The 23,980-nt window shown below is 37.2% G+C and overlaps 1 protein-coding gene across 2 annotated transcripts; it reads left to right on the forward strand.

The window, feature by feature from the left end:
* The first annotated feature begins 770 nt into the window (after positions 1-770).
* On the forward strand, positions 771-23,980 carry LOC135624351 (delta-1-pyrroline-5-carboxylate synthase 1-like). 2 transcript variants are annotated; one of them, XM_065127848.1, is made up of 21 exons: positions 771-919; positions 2,554-2,625; positions 2,744-2,847; positions 2,944-3,046; positions 3,148-3,309; positions 6,296-6,573; positions 8,959-9,109; positions 9,215-9,379; positions 9,587-9,664; positions 9,752-9,841; positions 11,114-11,200; positions 11,333-11,419; positions 11,509-11,605; positions 11,738-11,841; positions 12,546-12,621; positions 17,529-17,679; positions 17,802-17,870; positions 19,163-19,229; positions 19,313-19,383; positions 22,558-22,632; positions 23,681-23,980. In XM_065127848.1, coding segments are annotated over exons 1-21 (2,139 nt in total). In that variant the 5' UTR covers positions 771-868; the 3' UTR covers positions 23,682-23,980. The 2 variants fall into 2 exon arrangements, with proteins under 2 accessions (XP_064983920.1, XP_064983921.1); XM_065127849.1 differs by lacking the exon at positions 9,215-9,379.

The raw sequence follows: 23,980 nt of genomic DNA on the forward strand, positions 1-23,980 counted from the left end.
CGATTAGCTTGATATTGAGCCTAGAGAGTTATACACATATGATAGGTATTATGACGAGTCAGAACCCATATCTTATTGGATATCTATTAAGTCCCTGAATTATTGGATCTAAATCCAATAAAAGTTAATAAAATATTATTGGATATCCATTAAGCTCTTGAACTATTGTATCATATAGATGAGATCCAATAAAAGACTTGAGTAATTAGATAAAGATTCAATACCCAATAGAACAGAATCGATTAAATTCTAAGTAGATATTTAAAATTATTGAAAATCACGTTAAGTTTGACTTATAGAAGGAGATTTGATATTCGATCACTGTTTAGGGACTTAAAAGACAATAAGCAGAAAAGGAGAAGAGTAGAAGCAATAATACAATTGATAATCCTTGTAGTTAGTTCATTAAATGAAATATTAAACTTTTAATATTTGATAAGTGCATGCATTATATTATTCAATATTATTAATCATGAATTCAAAATATTATGTATTTAAAATACTTTTATTATTTTCATCAAATATTTTATGCATTATATTTCTCAACATTTTTTAAGAGACATTAATATAGATTCAACACGCCAGCAGTGAATTGACCAAAATTATCTAAAAATGATATGTGTGTGTTAAATTTTAATTTAAAAGCTAAATATTTTTTGTAAAAGTTCAATATAAATATCATTAATATTGGAGGGGATATATGATTTTTCAAAGACCCAAAATTTGAACAGAATGATAAGATAAAAGCGTTGCGACAGACACAACAACAACAGCAACAAAAACAACAACTAGCAAAGCAGGCCGTCACGTATCTCTCGTCTCCTACTCGAGTGCTCGCCGTCCGGTCTACTCGCCGCGCGCAGCCGCCATGGATCCATCTCGATCTTTCATCAAAGACGTGAAGCGGATCATCATAAAGGTGCTTTCCTTTCGCTCTCCCGCATCAACCTCCATCTTCTTTGCGTCCTTCCATGCGCGCAAGGTCGTGGAGCTCTTCAGTTCACGGGTTTAGTAAAACCCTAATCCGGTCTAAGAATTGGTTCTTGATGCGTGATCTGATCCCTTTTTCCATCGATAAAACAGCAGATGGACAATAATACAATATATTCAGAGCATTTCGGTCTTTCAATTGCTAGATCCCTTCTTCGTCCGTTGTTGTGTGCACCGTTCCGGAGCTGTTCCGTTCTTGGGTTTACTAAAACCATTAACTGGTCAGGAAACCGATTGTTAATGTGTGATTTCGTCCGTTTTCTCTTGATAAAGAAACAAATGGAAAATCGATTTTACTCCTAAAGCTCGGTCTCGGAAGACCTCTTCTTCGTCCTTCTTTGCACGCTCAGTCTGGAGCTTTTCCATTCTTGGGTTTACTGATACAAGCCTGGTCTAAAGGCGGTTATTGCTGTGTGATTTGATCCTTCTTTTCTCAGTAAAACAGCAAACGAAGAATCGTTTTTGCCCTTAAGTGCTGTGTACAAGGGGATTGAATCTATTTTCTAAATGTTGGTCTTTGATTTGGTAGATTCTCTCCATCCTTTCATCTGTGCTCCATTCTGGAGCTCATCCACTCTTGGGTATAGTGAAAGGACCACTTTTTTCTCCTAAAATGCTGTGTATGTAGGGAGAGAACCTAGCAATGTATCCCTGTCTCTGGTTTGGTAGGAGTTCTTGTGTTCTTGAAATCTTAAACATTGCTAGACGCTCAATTTCCTTTTGTTTCTGAAAGGTGACTTTTTCTTAGATCCTTGTGCTATCAAGAGAATCGAGATTCATGTGTATGTATGTTTGTCTGTCTATCTTAGTGTTCTTTTGTAGGAAATGTTCCAATGTGTATCTAGCAAAATGTCTGTCTGTTCTTTAGGTTCTTATTTAGTAATAATAATCTACGTTAGAAGGGAGCAAGAATACATCCACTAAGCTGCGACAAAGCAGCACCTCTAAACAGAGCAAAATAGAACAGCTTAAGACGTACAACTTAAATAAGAAACTAAAAGAACTATACCAACAACAATATTAATGAGCAAGCAACTCAAAGCTCAATCCTTATCGTTGGCATAATATGACATTATTTGGATCATTTGCAACACACAGTAACTAATTAGTCCAGCTCTGATATATACCCACCCATTAGTTGATCGCAAAGTAGTAGTATCTTGAACAATCTGACAGCTCTTCTATGATTTGTCTTCTTCAATATGTGATATTTTATGAAGGCTGAACAAGTTAATTTGTGTAAATAACTAAATATATCATTTGAATGCCAAGGCTGGAATACTTGGTTTCAAAAATTAATAAAGAATCTGCAACTTTTCAATTTAAAAATAGGCGGTCTCTTGTTTCTTCCACATTGTTGCACAGCATGCATGGACTCCTGGTTCGATGGCTAGCTTCAACCTAAATGAATTGTGTTTTCCTACTCTTTGCTGTTTGTGATTACCAACAAGTGTTGTATCATATAGGCTTTCAGGTCACTAGTGTCTCGTAACTGTTGGAGTCTTCTTGGATTTTGGTCATAGATGATAGCATACTTCCAATTTTTGTCTATGATTATTTTAGGTGGGGACTGCAGTTGTCACAAGGGCAGATGGGAGATTAGCTCTTGGAAGACTGGGGGCCCTTTGCGAGCAGGTAAATAATTAGCGAAGTTCCTTTTTCTGTTTCCACTTTCCAGGTAGTATTAGATGTTCTTTACTGATGAAATTTTGAATCCTATGACTTCTTACAAATTGAAATGAGATATATGCAGGTTAAAGAACTTAATTATAGTGGTTTTGAAGTAATCCTGGTTACTTCAGGTGCGGTTGGTGTTGGCCGGCAAAGGCTTAGATTTAGGAAACTGGTCAACAGCAGGTGCAAACATAATCTGGCTTTCACTAAAGCAATATTATTAGGGAAATTATGCATTGACATAACAAGTATCCTGATTATTGATTAGCTCTTTTGCAGCTTTGCTGATCTCCAGAAACCCCAAGTGGAGCTAGATGGGAAGGCTTGTGCCGCTGTTGGTCAAAGTGGGCTAATGGCTTTGTATGATGCCTTATTTAGTCAGGCATGATTTTTTGCTTCACTTTCTGCACATATCTATAGTTGTTACGTTGGATGGTAAAATGTATACTAGTTCACTACAATGGAATATAACTTTGAATGCAGTTGGATGTGACATCATCTCAGCTTCTTGTCACCGATAGCGACTTTAAGGATCCAAATTTCCGGATGCAACTCTGTCAGACTGTGAAATCATTGTTGGCTTTGAAAGTTATTCCTGTATTCAATGAAAATGATGCAATAAGTACTAGGAGAGCTCCATATGAGGTATGAATTATGACCATTACAGATAACCATGTCAATTTGTGGTTGATATCTTGTTTGGTAAATGCCACTGTGTGAAGTTATCAATCGTAAGCATGTTCTGCTGCCTCTTGCTATTCCTTAGTTCAAGTTTTGAATGACAATCGTTGATACCTTATCATCTTTTGATTTCTGTTTTAGTTATAACAACCATTTCCAAGCTTGTGTTAGTTTTCATATTTATAAAATACTAATTAGCTTGTGCATTTCTTTGGAAGCTAGATCATTATGTACATGCTTCCTAGTTAAGTACCATTGTCATTTTATTGATGCAATATCCCTAAGTATTAAATCCATGTGTAAGTTTTGTTATCTTGGGGATTGGAAGTAATAGTTTAGTTTTCAAGATATGAAGACTTGAAGTGCCTATTTGGAATTTTTTAATTGCTGCTCTTGAGTGACTGCAGATACATTGACATCATAACTTCCTTATCACCTAGTTTTGGGTTGTAGTCTTGTAGAATCATGTTGCGAGTTATAATTTTACAAGACAAAAAAACTTTAACTTGGATTAGTTGCAACAAGGTGGTTCAACTAGCTTGGCATCTGATAAAAAATTACTGAATGACTAATTTATTTTTCTTCCTATTTTGGTTAATGATTGAACTAATCCTTCTGCTCCTTTTTCTTTTAAGATAGTGCCATCAAAGTTACCACCAGTAAGGAAATATCTTGATTGAATTGAAACTTGATGATAGAATAGAAGTTGCTCTAATTTTGATATTGTGTATGAAATTTTTTGAAAAAATGTAATTATGTTGACATTTGCATCTTCTTCCTTAGGTTTGATTTTTAAATAAGTGTGGATTGAACCAGTATTTTATGTACCACCTGAAACAGTATGAAACAGGCAGTATGTACTGTTCCGCCAACTGAACGGTACGTGAACCAGCCCATTCTAGAGGGAACACAGAAAAAGGTTTAGTCGTTTAGGTACGTACCACCCGAAACAATATGTACTGCACCGTGGCATTCAGACCAGCTTGTTTTGAATGATACACAGGAAAAGGGTCAGGTATCAGTCGATACCGGTGATCTATCTGTTGATACAGTTGAAAACTCATGTTGTATCGATCGATATGGGTCGGTACTGATTGGAATTTGACTGATATCGACCTAAATTGGGTCAAGTTTGACCTCAATGGTTAAATTTACCATTGGGACCTCTTTTGGGCTTTAAATCCCCTCCTTCCACCTTCTTTCACTGACTATCAGTCACTCTCTCATTCCAACTCTCTTTCTCCTTTCTCATACTCCTTGTGATTTTCCTAATCGGTGATTAGATTTGGATAAAAGCTGAATTTGAACTTGGGATCTAGTTAAATTTCTCTCCAATTTGAAGGTATTTAATTTATTTCTATGTTTTATTTATCATTTCATGTAAATAGAGGCATATTAAAGCATAATTACAAAGATTAAACATGATAAAGATCATTCTCTTGCGTTAGTACCAATTAGGTCTATTGTCTTGCATTTAGGTCCAAATTGGGGTGTTTAAGAATAATCACACCCTTATACATTTATTTATGCCTCATATATGCTCTATTCTTAACTAAATATATCAAATTAGGATAAAAATATAAAAAGGATTTTTTTTGGTGAATTTTCAACCATGTTTCAGCCTTTTTCTGAAAATCAGTATCATATGGTATGCCAATACTAATCGGTACAGATTGATTCACCCATGGACCGATACCACCGTTTGGCATGATATGACATCCTTGGATTGAAGTACTTTTGATGAGTGAAGGTAGGAAAATTAGAATATAAGATTAAGCAGAGGGAATTTGAGATTTTTATGAAGTTAATGAGGCTATTTTGTGTGGGCTATAATTGACTGTAGTTTAGTGTATGCCTAATCATTTTCCTACATTGAAGGAGCTTTGATTGAAACTATTTTGTTATAAAAATATGTATATGTTCAAGAATTTAAATCTCAGCTTGATATCAATAATGGTGACCTATCGAACCGGATATCTGATGGTGTATTGACTGATATAGTTGAATAAAAGAGTAAAAGAACAAAATGAATGATAATGTACCAGTATCAAGCTATCTGTTTTCAATACGGATACTTGGTTGGATTGATAAACACCAGTTCATGCAGACTGGTATAGTTGAGATTTGAAACCTTGATTGAGGAAGTTTTATATTATGTCTTTACTGGAAAGGCAGAAAGCTGGCAGCTTCTAGATTTGGAACTTCAATATTTGGTTTATAAGATTTGACCATACAACTGCTGTAAGTTTCTTTAGAGAAGCTGAGGCAGATTTCTGGAAGTTTAGCACACAAATGTAACAACAAAATTTTTGCTAATTGCTGTTAGGATGTGGAAGAAAGAAGATTTGAGTTATTTTTTATGAGCATGAAAATGCCTGTGTATGTTAACACATGTGGTCTTCAAGGATATGTTTTAGTAATATGTGAAACACATGGCAGCCAGGTTTTGAATATTCTTTTAGTAACTTCTAAAGCTTCTTGGAATTCAGAATATTTTCTTGTACATGATGCAGAGCATTTTAGTTTTTCGGTCTTTGCATTATTTTTAAATCAAGATTTTGATATGGAATTTGACATGCAATTCCTGCCAAAATAATTAAGTGGTTTATATATGTAGAAAAATCTCTTCTTGTCTTTAGGTATTGATTGTTAGATTGTTGACAATTGTGATGTTTGCACATTAATATATTTGCCAATTCATCTACAGTCCTTGTGGCTATGCACATTAATATAGTTGTCAGTTCATCTACAGTCCTCTTGAGGCTAGAACTTTTTTATTGAAACCAAAGATACTAGTATTGTGTTCTGCTATATCAAAATCTCTATGCAGCTTGTCATAGTATGTAAGCCTATTATTGGTTGATCGAGGCTGTTTTTGGTTATTCTTAGTCTCTTTGCCCCATGACATTCATTATTTGGCTCTCAGTCTATTAATTAACATAATTTGCAGGATTCTTCTGGTATCTTTTGGGATAATGACAGTTTAGCGGCTTTATTAGCTTTGGAACTGAAAGCTGATCTTCTTGTTCTGCTAAGTGATGTTGAAGGTCTATACAGTGGTCCCCCTGGTGAACCACATTCAAAGTTAATACATACCTATGTGAAAGAAAGGCATCATGGTGAGATAACTTTTGGAGACAAGTCCAGAGTAGGAAGAGGAGGTATGACTGCTAAAGTGAAGGCTGCAGTGTATGCTGCTTATGCAGGCACCCCTGTTGTGATTACAAGGTATTCCTTGTGCCCTGCTATCTACAACAGTATATACTTAATGATTTTTTATTGTTGATGAGTCCTGGAAAATTGAGACTAGCGAAGTCACCAGGCGCTCGGGCACTCGCTTAGGTGCCCTGGTGAGGCGAGGCCCGAGCACATACCTAATGGACTGGGCGAGCGTCTTCACTCAGGCGTGGCCCAGGCGCTGGGCGACCAGACGGACGCCTGGTTTAACTCAAGCTAGTTCGAGCCATTGTATCTCGTTCAATTGAACCAGTTAGACCTTGAGTTGATGGTCACGGAGTTCAATTGAGGCCTATCCACACGCGAGCCCTAATGCAGAAACCCTTTCTCACTTCGTTTCTACATGGTGGTGGAGTTCGTCCCATTGGCGAACGATGGCAGCCGCGGCAGCGACAGCGTCTTCCTTCATCAGCAACAGTAGTGGTGGCATTTTCCTCCGGCGGCAGTGGCCACGGCGTCTTCCCCTCCCTCTTGGTATATCTTTCTCTTTCTCCTGTTCCCTACTACCTTTGCCCCATTCACCATAGCGCTCCACAGCCTCTTCCCTTCCTTCCCCATTCATCGGTGCCTTCTTTCCCTTTCACTGTTGCCTTCTTCCCCGTTCACCCCAGCCCTCCTACAGCCTCTTCCTCTTCCCCTCCCACTTCCCCATTCACTGCTGCCTTCTTCCCCATTCACCGCAGCCATCGTACAGCCTCTTCCCTCTTCCCCGTTCACTGCTGCCACTTCAGTGCTGTTTGTCAATTTAATCTTAGAATAGCTGACTGCTTTGCTGTTAGTCTTTGTTTTGGGTTTATGTTTGTGAGAACAGCAGCTGCTGCCTGCTATAGTGAATCAGTAGTAAAATGTTGATTATTATTGCTATTGCTGTAGTGATTAGTGCTACTTTTAGTGTTTTGGATTGTTGTTGCAACTTTAGATGGTGACAAGATTGAAGATGATGAACTGGATTTTAATGATCTTTGAAGTTAATCTTGTTTTATTTTGTAATTTGTTATTGAATATGGATAATGTAGTTTGGTGCTTTAAATGAATGAAAGTCTGATGTGTTATTTTTGTTTTAGTTTATTTTTATTAATCATGATATATAATTTTTAAATTATAATATCTGAGAGTGTCTAGCTTCGCTCGGGTGAGCACCTAGCGCCTTGGGAATTTTGGGACTGTGGCGCCTTTTGGCACCTAGCACTTTTGACTACACTGATTGAGACTGCATTTCTTGGCTTTTTGTTAGATTCTGCAACTATTGGTGCTGCCTAACTACATGCCAATCCTCTTAGGTTGTGAAAAGAAAGACATTTCCTTTTGTTGCATGTTTGTTTCCTATTTGTTGTAATATTTATAAAGCATATTTGGACGTTGGCTAGACTATAGCTTAAAAAGATGATCAAAGTTTCATTGGATTTTACAAAGCAATTGTTGCATGATAATTGTTTGTGAACTCCTATTTATGTGTTCACATCTATTGTAAATTAATTCTAATTATGATGTCAATTTTTCATGTTAATGTTTAGTATCATCAACAGCGTGATGAAGTGAGAATGCAGATCCTAAATATGCAAATACTATTGATAATAATGTGAAGTTCATCAGATGCTTATGCAATGTCAGTTGTCAAAACTTCCATTGATTATGGTATTTCATTTGAAACTTGGTGCTGTTATGGTATGATGATATTAAAATAAGAGCAATTTTATGATCTTCATGTGGCCACTCTGATTTTTGTTAAGAACTGTACTTATTAAGATACAGAAGTGGAACCCAATGGTTGTGGATGAAGAGACTTTTGGCACTCTGTTATGGTATGATGATACTTTGGCATGTTCATGAAAACTTATGCACTTTTTAGTTTCTAGGTGGAGCTATCTTCATTGCTACCTCTTCAGCTCCAGTGAGTTTGCTTTTCAATGCAGATGCTTGATTTCATGTCAGATACAGGCCTGCCAAGGGGGTCCTTGCCAACGTGGAAGAGTCACTTGGTCCCTCAATTTCTTAAGCCTCTAATGCCCTAAAAGCTAAGGATTCAAACTGGTTTTAGCTTTAAAGTAAAACTTGAGACTTTAGACCAGTTGAGTTGGTTCAAAACTCGACCTGTTTTGACCTAAAAAAATTGCGAGAAAAGGAAAGTTCTGGTCATATGATGGTACATATAAGGCACCCTGTTATACAGCAAAGATGAAAATGTTGCTTGTTGTTATTTAGGGAGTGCAATGGGATTTGTTGTATGGTTGATCATGTTTCAGTTTTAGAAATTGAATATTTATTTTATATATACATTATGTGCAGAACTATGATTAGTTGATTCTTTCTTCTACTTTATATCCAACTACCTGCCAAGTAGATTAAATTTTAACACTCTTTTTATGTTCATTGAAGTGGTTTCACTACTGATAGCATCATTAAAGTAGTTCAAGGTGAGAGAGTTGGTACCCTTTTCCATCAGGACGCAAGTAAGTGGGCATTGCCGAAAGAAGTTAGTGCACGTTGCATGGCAGTGTCAGCAAGAGAATGTTCAAGGCGACTTCAGGTACTATACATGATAGTGAGAACCTAGAAAAATTTATGAATTTTTGATTCATTATTGTTTCATTTTAATAAAACTCCGCTTCATCCTATTTGGGCTCCTCACCAGAGTTTATCGTCAGAGGAACGCAAGAAGATCTTGTTGGACATTGCTAATGCTTTAGAAGCAAATGAGAAATTAATTAGAATTGAAAATGAGGCTGATGTCTCTGCTGCACAACAGGCTGGATATGAAAAATCATTAATTTCTAGATTGACTCTGAAGCCAGGCAAGGCAAGGGATTATGAATTTATGTTTTTTCCCTTGTGGCAGCATTGTAGTTATGAATTGTCGCTCACATTTATTTCTAGCTTGAGTAACTTTATGAGTTGGTTCAAAAGTTTTCTTCCTGATGCAGCAGATTCTCTCTTTTATTATTTACTACTATCTTCCTTGTGATCATTTATGTTATTTGCAATTGACTTATTCACTGTTTGACAGATATCTTGTCTTGCAAACTCCATTCGTGTACTTGCAGATATGGAAGATCCGATATGCCGAGTCTTGAAAAGAACAGAGGTCAGGAATCTTGGCCAAAGAATACTAAATATTTCTTTTGATTTTTCCTTCGTTGTTCTAAGAATCTGATTTATGATATTTATTCAGCTTGCTGATGGGCTCATCTTAGAAAAGACATCCTGCCCCTTGGGAGTTCTTCTCATTGTTTTTGAGTCGAGGCCTGATGCCTTAGTTCAAGTAAAACATTATTCTTAGTTATTTTTTTTCTTGCATACCACATTATCAAGGCTACTGGCACTGGCACCATATTGTCTTCCTACTTCACAAAATTATGCTTTGTCGTTTAGCTAGTGTCAGTTGGCAGCTTTTAGTTACAACATGGCACGTTCTGAGCATTGACCATCATGAATAAGCATGTAACTCCTGAGGCTATTGTGATGTGATGTTTTTTATCCCTCGTGGTATATGCTTCATTGCATTCATCAAAGTTTTACTAAACAGTGAATCAATTCTGAACATCCCAGTTTAAGAGATAGCAGGAAATAGCAAAAATTTAAAGAGAATTCTTGGGAAAATTTTGATTATTAGCTTTTTAATAATTTAAAGAATGTAACAAGCAAGTGCTAAGGAGCAAAAGTTTTTGTTTGTAAGTCAAGTTTGGAGGAAAGAGCTTGTATGTGCTTCTTCAATTGTTTTGGGAACAATTATCTTAAGACATGCATTTATGTGAAAGTAATTGTATTTGCTGCATTTATAGTATTATTTGAATGAGCACATGAATGTATTGTTTTTGCCAACTTAGGTCACAGTGTTACACTTTCATTGTGAAAAGTTTAATTAGCTTCGGTAATATTTGAATGCCGCTTTGAAATGTCTATTCTGATCCTATCTTCCTGCTCTTGTTTAGTCTTTTTTGTTGTTCAGTTGTCATTCCTCAGTCATTTATTTATATATTTTCATTGCTGTATAATTATCATATTTATCCAATCCATGAAACACTAAGGGAATAACTTACAAATGAAATTCCACTTTTCCAAGAAAAAAGTTTTGAGAATGTAGAAAACTACAAGAACATGCTCTGACTAAAAATGGAAAACAATTTCTTGGAAAACTTATTTCCAATTTCCCAATTTTGTATAGACTACAGAAAATTACAAAAGTAGTGTTCCAAAATATCTATAACTCTCCTGTACTAAAGTAAGCTTTAATTATTATAAATTTTGCCACCACCATCATTATCAATACAAGCACTAGTGCCACGCTACTAAGCCACCAATGTCACCTCCATCATCATTACTTTTATCGACTTAACGGGCATTGCCACCATCACTACAACATTGCACTACTGTAATCCCCACTGCCACCATTGTTGTCACTGGCATCATCATGGATTTTACTTGTAATTAGTACTATGTTGTGTTTCTAAACCTTATAAAGAAAATATATGGCCTCTTCTTTTATGATGGTGAATACTCTTATCCTTTTATCACTTTCTTTTTTCTCTTGTAGATTGCATCTTTAGCTGTTCGAAGTGGGAATGGCCTTCTTCTGAAAGGTGGCAAAGAAGCCATGAGATCTAATGCAATTTTGCATAAGGTTTGTTCCTTCATGCAAATTCTGCCTCTAGAAATATGGATTCTTTTAGGTTTCATATACATATTTCTGATCCTAAATATTTTTTTCTTTAGTACAAAACCACATTTTAAAACTCTTGTGTTGCTTTGTTAGGTCATTACAGGAGCAATTCCAGATGTTGTAGGTGAAAAGCTTATTGGGCTTGTCACATCCAGAGATGAGATTCCGGATCTGCTAAAGGTGAGCTTGTATTAGAGGAAGAACCCTATGTCCTTTCTAAAATATATTGTTTGTAAGATCCAAAATTTCACTCATAACAACTTTTCCAGCTTGATGATGTTATTGATCTTGTTATCCCAAGAGGTAGCAATAAACTTGTTACTCAAATTAAGGAATCCACCAAGATTCCTGTACTAGGTCATGCAGGTATTGTAAACAATTCATACTGTATTTGCTCATTGATTTTTGCTCTTTGAATCTGAGTCCTACTTAAGATGCATTAGTTTTCTATATCTGTTCTATTAGAGACTAAATTAGGTCTTAATGTTTGCCCTTCAGATGGCATTTGTCATGTATATATTGACAAATCTGCTGACATCAAAATGGCAAAGCGCATCGTGTTGGATGCCAAGACTGATTATCCAGCAGCTTGTAATGCTATGGTATTTCTTATCTCATTGAATTTTATCATATTCTGTGTTTATCATTAGTAAGACATTCGAGAGTGGATTTATTTCAGCTTTTTTTCTCCTCAAGCTTTTCGATATTTTTTTTGAAAACTTCCATTTATACTCCTTGTCGTGGTCATTGTAAGCATGCTTTATCTACCTTTCTGCAATTCCTGTCCATTCTTAGTTTATTCTCTTTTTTGCCACACTGTATAAGGAGCAGTTTTGCCTCATTGGTCTTTGCTTTTTGGGCTATTGTTTCAATAATTCTGAACTATATAAGCATCTATACGTTGGTAATTTTTGACCCTTCCAGACTCGTTGGCGAGAGCCTAGTGCATTAGTCTGCTTTATTTCACTTCTATGCTACTAGAACATTATTTATCATCTCCAATGTGTGAATTGGCAATTGAAAAGCAGTCAAGAGCTTGTTATTCCATCCAAGATGTCACTCTATTAATTGCTATTATTTCTTTTCGTTTGAATCAAGAGAAATGTTGAGAAGTCGCTATTGACTCTGGTTCTAATGCTACTTGTCATTATCCTCTAGACTCTTCTCAATTTCAATTTCCACTAAATTCAAATTTAAGATCCTTTGTTTGGTCGATTACAATTTGTCCGTAACTAACATACTTCATTGTCTCTAATGTGTGTATTTAATACATAATTAATTTGAAATTGGCATCTATTATTTGCAGGAAACACTTCTTGTACACAAGGATCTCTTGAAGACTGAGGGGCTTAATGATTTGTTAACGGAGCTGAAAAATGAAGGTCTGATCATTACCCTTAAATTACATATTTTTCATAAGCTAAGTTGCAAGTATTGTGTAGACTGGTGTCTGGTAGATGGATTATATTATGCAAAGTTTAAGGATCAAGTTCACTAACGTATTGTTGCAAAGTGGAAGTTCATGACTATCATTTCTTTTTGCATAGAATTTCTTGTTGCCTCATGCATTTTACATTTCTAGCATCTTGTTAATGAAAAAGAGTGATGAAAATGTGTGCATTTATAGAAATCCAATAGCTTTGTTACAGAGGTAACATTTGTAAATTATTTTGCACTATTACAAGCACATGAAAGTTAGTTGAGAAGTGAAAAGGACAGTTGATCCAAAAGCACGAGCAAGAAATCGGCATTGGTCTCCTTTTGACAGTTCTTTTTTCATGGTCTATTGGTCTTTATCTAATGACCATTTCTTTTGAAGCCTACCATCTTCTTTTTATATTCTATAAATTTAAGTTGTTATGTGCTTATGTGATGCAGGAACCTTTTGTTTTACTTTAATCGTTGTAATTCATATAAATATATAATATTGTTAATGGGAATGGTATTGATTTTAAAAATCAAGAACCAAAATTACATAAAAAGGCAAACATTTAAGGAGCAAATTTTTAACCTATTTAAAATTTTTCTCCTGATCTAATATCATGTTATTTATCTATTTAATTAAAGCAAATATTTAATTATATCGATTTTAAGTCTATCTAAGTTTACATGAACTAAATGATCTAATTAAATGAAATCATTAGTAAAACCTCTCTTATCTGTACAGAGGTTAACAAAAAAAGCCAAAATTATATCATCCATTACCTCATTTGAAAACAATTTTTGTAGTAAGAATAAAAAATTAAATTTACTATTTTGGGATTCTATCTTTATTAGGACTAGATGGTAGAGTTATGTAGAGATCAGATGCATTAGTTAATGTCGAAGGAAATATTGAGGTAGGATTTTGGTTTTGTGTCTCGGAATGTGGATAGGATTATTGGAGCAAGCTTCTCACAATAGATCTGGAGGTTGCCGTTCAACAAATTTCCCTTCCAACTTTGTCATATTAGATAAACTGGTGTTTTAATATTTTTCCATTAGACTTCAATTGAATTGTGTCATCTTATTTTAGTTCTTATTTATTTTCTAATTTACTCTGCATTGTTGTGTACTTGTGTATGGTGAGGGGTGGGGAGGTGGAGGGACATAGAACTTGTATTTTGTTAGTTAGATTTTTTTTTGGTTCAAATATAATAAGTTATTACATGATTATTATTCTATATGCCTATGCCAACTGCTAAGATTATCATAAAAGACAAGAGGTTAAAGAAAAATGGAAAAACATGAATAAGGTATCATGTATAAGGGTCCTCTTCTAAATGGAAGATGGGTGTGATCGATTGGCCTTGACTTGAGGACTAAAATTTTGTTAAAAGCTAAAATATGGAATTGATCTCCTTTTTTTCTCTATAAAATATTTAATTTTTTCCTATACTATTCCCAATTTTATTTTGTTTTTCCCCAAAAAAATGAATTCAAGAAGGATATTCTATCCTTTACCCAAATAAATGCATTAATCCTCTTTGATATCCCTTTTATGCACTCCTCTTGCATCATTGTGAATCATGATTCTCTAGTTTCACTTGTTGGAAAATATGACGTGATCGAATGTGCCAAGTTTTCTCTCGTTATGGATTCAAGCATCCAGGTACAGTTTCATTATGCCAGTCTACCTGCCTATTGCTCTCAGTTTGTTGTTGCTGGTATGCTGCTATTAGGCAAAACAAATTTACATGACATGCCTAGCTTGCTTCTTTTCTTCAGTTGCTTTTGCTTCTTTGTCCTAGAAGCTCTTGGCAGTCATAAAATGGTATCTAAACATGATTTGAGGATGTGTAGGATTTTAGGTGCTTAGGATTGTGAGAATTATTAAAAGGTGTCCACTGGTGATTCTGATGGAGATAAGTTAATTTGGCTCAGCAAAAGCATGGTATATGAATTATGGGGACCAAACTTTCTGAGAGAGGAATAACATAGCCCAAACGTAAGCTAGTGGTCTAAAATGGATGTGATTGGGAGTAACAGATCATGGCCAAGTGCGTCACATTTTTCTTAGCCTTGAAACTCTTACTATGATTGAGAGCAACTTAGAACAGGGAAGCATATGTATGAGCCACAAAACTTAGCCCTATGCCCATCTAACATTTCCTTAGTGTGGGATGTACATCATTCTTCATAGATTTTGGGTAATAAAGGTTGGACTTCCCTAGTCATAAAATCCCGTACTCAATTATCTTAAATGCATGATGTGGGGAGTCTCATGATTTGTCAAGAGTTTAGTAGTTTGCAAAAAAAAATTTGCATAAGACGATTTGGCCAGTCGAAGAAAGGCCATCAAGTGCAGCATGGATGATTGTATGCTTAGATTGTATGCACTAGATTGGTGACTAACCAAGGCCGACTTTCATTTCATCAGTGATGGCCAATCATATTTTGCGGCTTCTATTCCCAGTTAAATTTCCTCAGCTATCAGCTGATAGCTGCATAGGTTTAGCAATAGAATCTATAATCTGGGAGATTGTGCAGCAGGTAGGAGTAGCAACATTGGGGATCTGTTTAATCTTATTTGGGCGGGAATAGTGAAGTTTCCTGGATGTCTTGGGTTTGAATGTGCATATTAAGGCATCGAAGTTTGAATGTTTAATCACCGTATCATACTGTTCTTTGTGAAGTAATGCCTTTATAAAAACACTGGAAAATGAAGGTTATAATGATGGTGATTGTAATATTCTAATTGCTCAACATTGACAATACTGAATTGAGTTGATCGTGATATTTCATAATTTCAGTTTAAGCATTTTAAATGATGTGGCGAGGCTCATTCAGTACAGGTTAATGGGCTAGTAGGCAAGGTTCGCCGAACCGTACCGTACCGGCGTTTCGACGCTGGCTCGGTACGGTACGGTACGGCGTACCGAGCGGTATACCGAGGTGTACCGCTCGGTACACCTGATTTCACCGATTTATCCCTCCGAAAATACCTGAAAATTAAAAAAAAAGTTAGGATAGAGTTTTCAAGTTACAAATAAATATAGTAATAGTATAAGTTTAGCAAAATCAATGTAAATTTGGTAAAAATAGCATCACATATCTTTTTCGGGCTTTGAGGTAGTCTTGTTCGAGGTTCGTATTTCAGCTCGTTATAGATTGAAATATCTATAGAAAAATCAGTTGAATTGTTAGACTATTTTGTTACAATATAAACTCTAAAATTCAAATAAATTAAATAATCATATATCTAGATATACCTGATTGTTAATTCTACCACCAAAACGAACGACGGGCCTCCACGGGTGGTGGATCGGGGTCCTCGATCCGATACATATCAATATGATACGTTTGTTGGACCCAATCATGAAATTGATCCCATGACATAGCGTATTGATACACCGTATGCCATTGATGCATCAATGTGGTACTGATCGTAGATCGATCGTCATAAATCATATTTGTCCGAGGCAGCTCTTGAGGCATATATTGGTGTTGTTCTGTATCATGCTGTTGCTCAAAGAAGGATGACCAACTATCACCATACTGTTGTTGCCCATATGATTCTTCATAATACGATGGCTGTGAATACGATGAGTCTCTTTCTGTGTCTATATCATGTATGCTCTATCGTATTTGTTCATATTCATCCACTGCCTTCCCCTTCCCCTTCTCCTTTCCCTTCCGCGCATAAACTTAACCAGTACCTTGTCGAGTTCCATGATCTGAATCTTGAGTGGCATGTGTAAAATATTGCTCCTCAGTCCATTCACCACCCTCAAGTTGTGCAGATGAGACCAACGACTGCCCGGTATCACCGCCGTCATCTGTTGAGGCACTGCTGTCCGTGTTGTTGTCATGTCTCTGGACCGAACGAGAAAGAGAATGTGATTGTGAAAGTGTCTCGTCGCCCGACTCGATTCTTTCCAATGATGCAACTGATGCTATTGCCTTCCCCTTTGCCTTTGCACGTTGGGCGGACGAGTGTGACTGTTGGGTATCGGTAGTTCCTCGAGCAGTTTGACTCATACCTCTTGATTAGAAAGTTCTTCTCTTAATCTTCCCAAATTTACCTTGATTGAATTCACAAATCGTTGTTTTATAGAGTTTATGAGAGAAAAGAAATGTTTGAGAGAGAGTTTAAGAGTGTATAATGAAATAGGGGAGAGAAGATTAGTTTAAATAGGAGGAGAAATGGCTCCAACGGTCAAATTGACCGTTGGAGCACTGTAGCACTGCTACAGTGTGGTAACGGTCGATTTCGACCGTTACCGAGTGGTACCGGTCGATTTCGACCGTTTCCGAGTGGTATCGGGCGGTAACGGTCGAAATCGACCGTTACCGAATGGTACCGGGCGGTAACGGTCGAAATTTCGACCGTTACCGCCCGATACAGGCTTTTTTTGGTGTACCGCCCGGTAGAGGGCGGTCCGCGTACCGGTCGCCTCTCGGACCGGTACGTACCGCCCGTACCGGGCGGTACGCATCGGTATGGCGAACCTTGCTAGTAGGTTACTTGGATCATTAATTAATTGATTGGTGAACCTGCTGGTATATTAAATTATAAGGAACATTATAGAAAAAGCTTGTGAGCATACTTTGATCAATTGCTTATTCAGATATTTTGTGGATTACATCTTCCTACTCAGTTGGATTTGTTATTTCACTAGTTCATTTCTTTTGTATGATCAGTGGGGAGTTTAATTCTTGATGGAATTTTCATGGATTTAAAGGGAAAAAGACTATAAAGTAAACCTTTGCCGAATTAAGAATCTCCTTTTTGTCCTATCCAAAGTCTTGCTATAAATGCATGCATTATTAAAAATGCCAATTAGATTTCTGGTATGTCCAATTGCAGGGGTTGCTTTATATGGTGGATCTATAGTAAGTCTCGAGTACGGTATTTCTGAAGCACCATCATTTCATCACGAGTACAATTCAATGGCTTGTACAATTGAAGTAGTTGATGATATACATGGTGCAATTGACCATATACATCAATATGGAAGGTTTAAATTGACTTATGGTCACCTCCAATTTCATCTTTGTTTGCTGAGATCTCTATCATTAGCAAGAAAGAATGGTGAAAATCAACTGTACTAAAAATTATTTTTGTGCTTTGTTTTCTCAGTGCACATACTGACTGCATAGTCGCCGAGGATCTTGCAGCTGCAGAGATCTTTCTCCATCAAGTTGACAGGTATCTTTCTGCTGTTTTCAGTAGTGTAATTAGGAATAATTTTACAAAGTCATGTAATTAGGAGTAATTTTTAATCACTGCAAATTTTGATCTCTTTCTTGGTTCTTTTTGTTTGTCACTGCCCAAGAGTCACATGTAAAAAGTAAACTTCACAATTTGGAACCTGTCATTAAGTTTTCAGAAGAGGAATGCTATGTCAAACTCGGATTAAGAAGGTGAAAGATAAAATCTTGTGTTAATTCAAACATCACTGCAATGTTTCTAGAACTGACTAATATCTTTCTTTTTTAGGATGAGTAGGTGATAAAGTAGTAGCAGTAAAAATACCTTCACAGTTTTTTCTCTGAACTTACAATTTTGATTTTGAATTGTGAGTCAACATGCCAGTTTGTCTTCCTTGACAACCTCTTTCTTTCACTTGCCGTGGGGAAATCAGGGAGAGGTTTTCTGCTGATTTTGCTAAATGCTTTTAGGATATGGAACATAATACATACGGTGCTTTCCACAGATTTAGGCAGTCAGTCTGTGGTTGAAATGGTTACTGTAGCATCAGATCTCCTGGCTGATGTAGCTTTTATGCAATTTGCATTTGAATTTCATAGGAGCTTTTACAACATGGTAATCTAAACTTTGATAATTCCTTGTCAAATAACTGGAAGACAGTAAGTTTCGATCTTTTTTTGCAAAGTCCTGAGATATAACAAAGTCATAGTAATGATCATTAACCTTTCGGAGAGGAAAGAAAAAAATTGTCTGATATTGCTAGTTTATTTGGATTCTAACCATTCCATGCAATACTGGTCAACTATTCACTGTGTCACCATGACTCATTCTGCTGCCAACCCAGGAATGGGCCCGACAAACAGTCATCATCTCATGTGAGCCACAAAACCCATAGAGTACAATCAGGGATAAGCATGCATATAGCATGAATGAATCCTGCATATAGCAGGGGATTAGTGTCCCTATGAGGGATTAAAAAGTTGACCCTTTGAACTGACGTGAAGAGTGCTTTCCACTGGATACAAATCTGGTTGATTTCTGGGCAAAACAGTTTGTCTGATTAACTTGTTTCCAAGGGGCAGACATTCTGTCTGCATGTCTGCTAATATAGCTAGGTTAAGTTAATAATTTTTCATCGAGTGAGTTGAACTCTCTCAATGTTCATGTTTTAAGTTGGTTGTGAACACCACTATATATAACGAACAGTAAGGTCTATTTATCTCTTAGGCAGCTCCAATATTTGTGCATTTTGAATATAGCACACTGCTTGATCTTTTTTCCTTGTACAGTGCTGCAGTGTTTCACAATGCTAGCACACGCTTCTGTGATGGAGCCCGTTTTGGACTTGGTGCAGAGGTAACTTGTCCAAAAATAACTTGCACTGCATACATTTCAATTACCTTATTTGATCGTCATACTATTTTTTATGGCTTGACAAGGTGGGTATAAGTACAAGTAGGATTCATGCTCGAGGCCCAGTTGGTGTCGAAGGATTATTAACCACTCGATGGTAAGTTGATTGTTAAATTACTCCTGTTCCTTTTAACAAAATTGAATGCTCTCATATGAACAACTTTACATGGCCTTATACTTAAGTGATCAAGACATACTTCTGATAAACTATGATATTTTGTGAAGAGTATTCGACGATTGACATACTATAAGGCAAGGAATGCAATTTCATCCAGTTCGGTATGGTACAACTGGTGTTTTAACTGTTTGACCGTCAACTGGCACACGGACCTCCAAATTTCAGGTGGTTCATGTGTGATACAAGGCTTACCAGATGACCATATGAACCAGATGGTAAGGGCTGTAACTGCACTTATTGCCCAGTTCAGGCCCGATAATGGGTCTGGACCAGACGGTAAACCCAGCCTGATTTTGTATTTACATTATATATATATATATATATATATAATTAAAAAACCTAAACTGGCGCCACTGTTCATGTTCATGTCTGCCGCAGCCTGCATCCTTCTCTGCTTGCAACCATCATCTCCTACCTCTCCTCCTCATAATCCCCCATCACCCCCTTCCCTCCTCTTCTTCACCGCATTCTTCCCTTCTTGGTTGCCTCATCTCCCCCTCCTTGACTGATGATGCCTCCTCACCACTCCTTGATGCCTCCTTCCCACATCTCCTCCATGCTGTATCTCCTCTGCTCCTTCTCCACTGTCACCTCTCCTTACGCCTCCTCTCCTCCATGCCTCTCCTCTCCTATGTCCGCCTCTTCTTTCCCCTTACCTCCCTGCCTTTTTATCACATTACATTCCGGCGCATCATATGTTGGTACATCAGAACAGATTGCACCTGTGTCAGTCCAGTAATCAAAATTGCAAACCTTGCTATAAGAAGCTATGGATTAAGTAACTGAAATTGCAAACCTGTGTCAGTCCATATGTTCTTTTTGTTTTTGGCTCACATGGACTAAGTTTTTTATTTATACACAGGTAATGCAATAATACTCGCATTATATTCAAATTGCAAAATGAGCTGAATGGATAACACTGAACTAGAAGAACACAAATGGGTGCATTAGCGCAATAATCTAGGTATTGCATGGAAGAAAATATGTATATGATCCAACATATTATAGGGAGCACTGAAATTGATGAAATCAGACCTACTTTACTAGGTACATAAAAAGAAAACAATAGAAAAGTATTACTGAATTTCATTAAAAAAATGTAATATTCAAGCATAATGCTCCAATACATAAGTCCATCAGGTCAATCAAAACCTTCTGGGCTTCCGTCCCTATTTTTTGGTTTCATGTTGCAAACCTCCCAAAGAAAGCACTTAGTACTACAACTTATTATCCAAAATGTAAAGCTTGGTCAAGAAATTCACCATCTTAGTAAAGCATGTAATAGTAAGTGCCTTTTCGGGGGCTAATTACATATTATCCATGTACTTGGACCCTCGTAGCATCGTGGAAGTACATTAGGATCTTCATAGTTATAAAAGTAAGACAATTCACCCATTTCCCCTGACATTGTTTGCTATACTGACCGAAAATACATGTGACATCACATACTGGATTGATGCCAACCTAATGGGAAAAATTGTCATTTCAATTTTTTTTCTATTTCCTATTGTCTTGCCCAAATTAAAGTTCATTAGTCGACTCTAGCTTGATCAGAAACTTGGAGTAGTCGAAAGGTCTCGGTGGACCCTACAGGATCCACTACAATGAGTTCTCCCTAGCGGACTAGGACATCGTTCTCTTCCAGGAAGTTTTGCTGGAGGGCTTGAACTGTTGCGAGGTTCTTGTGAACTACGACAGCGGTGGTGGGTTGGGCGGAGGGCATTCCTCTGTGATAGATCTCAAGGAGGGCTACAATCTCGTTGCGGGACCGGATGATGATTGTGTTTTCCTTGGTTAACATTAGGGTTTGGAGGGCCACACAAGCCTTCTCCTTTGCAATGCTTGCCTCAGACTCTAGGATGCGGGAGAGGTGGTTGAGTGGGCCCTCTGCCAACAGGTGGCAATAGCTTTGCACGGTTGAGATCCTCACGATCGCTGTCACGGCCTTCTCCCTCGCCTCATGGCAGGAGGCAACACCAACAACAGAGTTGATGAGACGGACCAGCATCGGTACCAACCCATTGGCGACAGCGAATATGGTGTTCTTGTTGTCCTCGTGGAGCAAGTCGAGTAGAGAATCCAAGGAAGCAATCATCGAAGTGGAGCTCTCGATCTGGAGGCAGATCACGAGGCTTATGGTCTCCACCCGAAAAGACTCATGGTGGGAGCTCCTACCCGTTGCCTTTGACGGCAAGTCAAGGAGGGTGCCAGAGCCGAGCAGGAGTTCGGCGCCAGTGGCTAGCTGGTGGAGGGCCGCGGAGGTGGCCACGATATCGCTCTGGGTGCAGAGCCTGGTGATGGGAGGATCAGAGGAATGACAGTGGATGGCGAGGGCTAGGGCGAGGGAGCGAAGGAGTTAGAGTCGACTTTAGTGGCCATTGAGGAGAACTTGTTGTAATGGATCTATAAGGGCTATTGGGGCCATCTAGTTGCTCCAGATTTTCAATCAAATTAGAGTCGATTAACAAAAGAAAAGTTGAAATGACCATTTTGCCCATCGATTTGGTGCCAATCCGGCACGTGATGTTATGTGTTGTGTCTTCCATCAATACAACCGATGGCGTTTGGAAAAATGGGGTGAATTGTTCCACTTTCAGAGCTATGGGGATTCTAATGTAAATTTTTAAATTATTGAGATTGCAACGCTAAGATAGTCCAAGTACAGGGAGTAATATGTAAATAACCCCCTTTTTGGCACTTCTTTTAGTGATTGGGAAGCATGAAGTATCACAATCCTCCTAGCCAGAAGAAGAATCTTTTTGAACTGTTGTTGGTTCATTTAATAACCATCTACAACTATAATCAAAGACATTAAATTAAACTGATCTTTGAAGAACCCAAACGGATCTTGGGCTACAAAAATGCACCTATTGATCACAAGCATTGTTTATGTCTCATTGATGTGCAAGAGAGAAATTTTCATTATTTGTAATGTTGCTTCTATACCTTCTTATTGTTTAGTAGAGCACTGCACATTCAATGGTTTGGCTTTGCTTTCATGACTTCTCGCATCTAATACATATTTCACTCTTGCTGTTTATCATATGAATTCTGTGTTTCTTTCTTGTGAATTATTTTTTTGGTTACATCTAGGATTTTGAGAGGTAATGGACAAGTTGTGGATGGTGATAAAGGGGTAGTGTACACCCACCGGAATCTTCCATTGTAGTAAGTTATGGAATTTAATGTCAATTTTCAAATCTTATGTAAAGTTCAGTATGTTTACTTATTAGATTTAACTATTTCTGGTTAAGATTTAACTATGTTTAGTATCTTTTTTGGGACTTGATGGCATTATTGCTGTTGTATTTTATAAAATTTGTCTACACCACATCTAAACTTGGGAGGTGAAGGTGAAGAGGAAGATGCTATAAGATGCTAGGAGAGGTCAAGGGCAAGGATAAGAGAATATGAGTTTAATGGCCATAGGGTTTTTATTTTTCTGGTTGAACATTGAGCAGTCTGGCTGATATAACCTTTCTTAACTACCCTTCTTTTAATGCTGATGTAACTATTTATATGGTTCCCATTGTGGTGAATCTCTCTTTTTCTGTATTTCATCCATTACATGACAATGGTGAATACATCCTATTCTTCTCTTACCTTTTTAAGACCCCTATAGAGTTTGTGCACTAGATCCAACCATCAAACATTTCTGAAAATGACTGTAGGAAATATCGAGTTTTCTTTTCATCATGGAATTCTCTACCAGTTTGGTATCTCATTGGGGTTAGGTCAATGTAGGAACTGCAGAGTCATATTGAGCCCAAAATGAATTTTACCTGCTGCAGGTTTAAATATTGGGTTGTAGGATTTATACCCTTTGTGCTTCAGACCTGACTTATGGACGGACCATATCTGACCTGGCACCCTTTCTTGTTTCAGCAATGTCGGGCTCAAATTTGAGATTTAGACCTCGGGCCTGCTTCACATCTGGAGTATTGACAAACCTACATACAAATGAACTTCTTTAATGTCCTGTAAAGTGTTGGGCTCAAATTTGAGATTTAGACCTCGAACCTGCTTCACATCTGGACTATTGACAAACCTACATACAAATGAACTTCTTTAATGTCCTGTAAAGTGTAGGAATAAAGTGCACTAAAAGGATTTTCATAATAGTTCATTTAAATTTCATAAAAGGATTATATAGTGCTCCTATCTACATTGTCTATTAGTTGTTTTACGTTATTTCCTCATTCAATTTTCTTTACAGGCAAATGAGAACTTGAGCTTTGAAGGGATGGGGATTTGGTTCACTTGATGCGAGAGTTGGTTCCAGCATTCCCAAAGTATTTGCGTGTCTGTACTGTAGGAACTCTTCGAAGTTGTAGCAGCAGTTTATGGTTGTTGTTTATGGCTAAGGTTCCTTTCTGAATAAGGTCACGTCCCCACTCCATGTGGTTGATGTATCAAATGCTTGTTGCCTCTGCTATCATGAGATTTTTTATTTGATACTGTGTCAATCTTTTCTAGAACTTTAAAATGATATTCGGTGAGCTCTTGGCAGTTTTAA

The sequence above is a fragment of the Musa acuminata genome, chromosome BXJ2-10, assembly GCF_036884655.1.
Source record: "Musa acuminata AAA Group cultivar baxijiao chromosome BXJ2-10, Cavendish_Baxijiao_AAA, whole genome shotgun sequence".
Taxonomy (NCBI): Eukaryota; Viridiplantae; Streptophyta; class Magnoliopsida; order Zingiberales; family Musaceae; genus Musa; species Musa acuminata.

Bases quoted from the DNA above. Each gene is read 5' to 3' on its own strand.
- LOC135624351 (XM_065127848.1), top strand. From the start codon at position 869: ATGGATCCATCTCGATCTTTCATCAAAGACGTGAAGCGGATCATCATA. The intron at 9,842-11,113 runs GTAAAACATTAT...TTTCTCTTGTAG, and splicing joins GGCCTGATGCCTTAGTTCAA to ATTGCATCTTTAGCTGTTCG. The intron at 12,622-17,528 runs GTCTGATCATTA...GTCCAATTGCAG, and splicing joins AACGGAGCTGAAAAATGAAG to GGGTTGCTTTATATGGTGGA.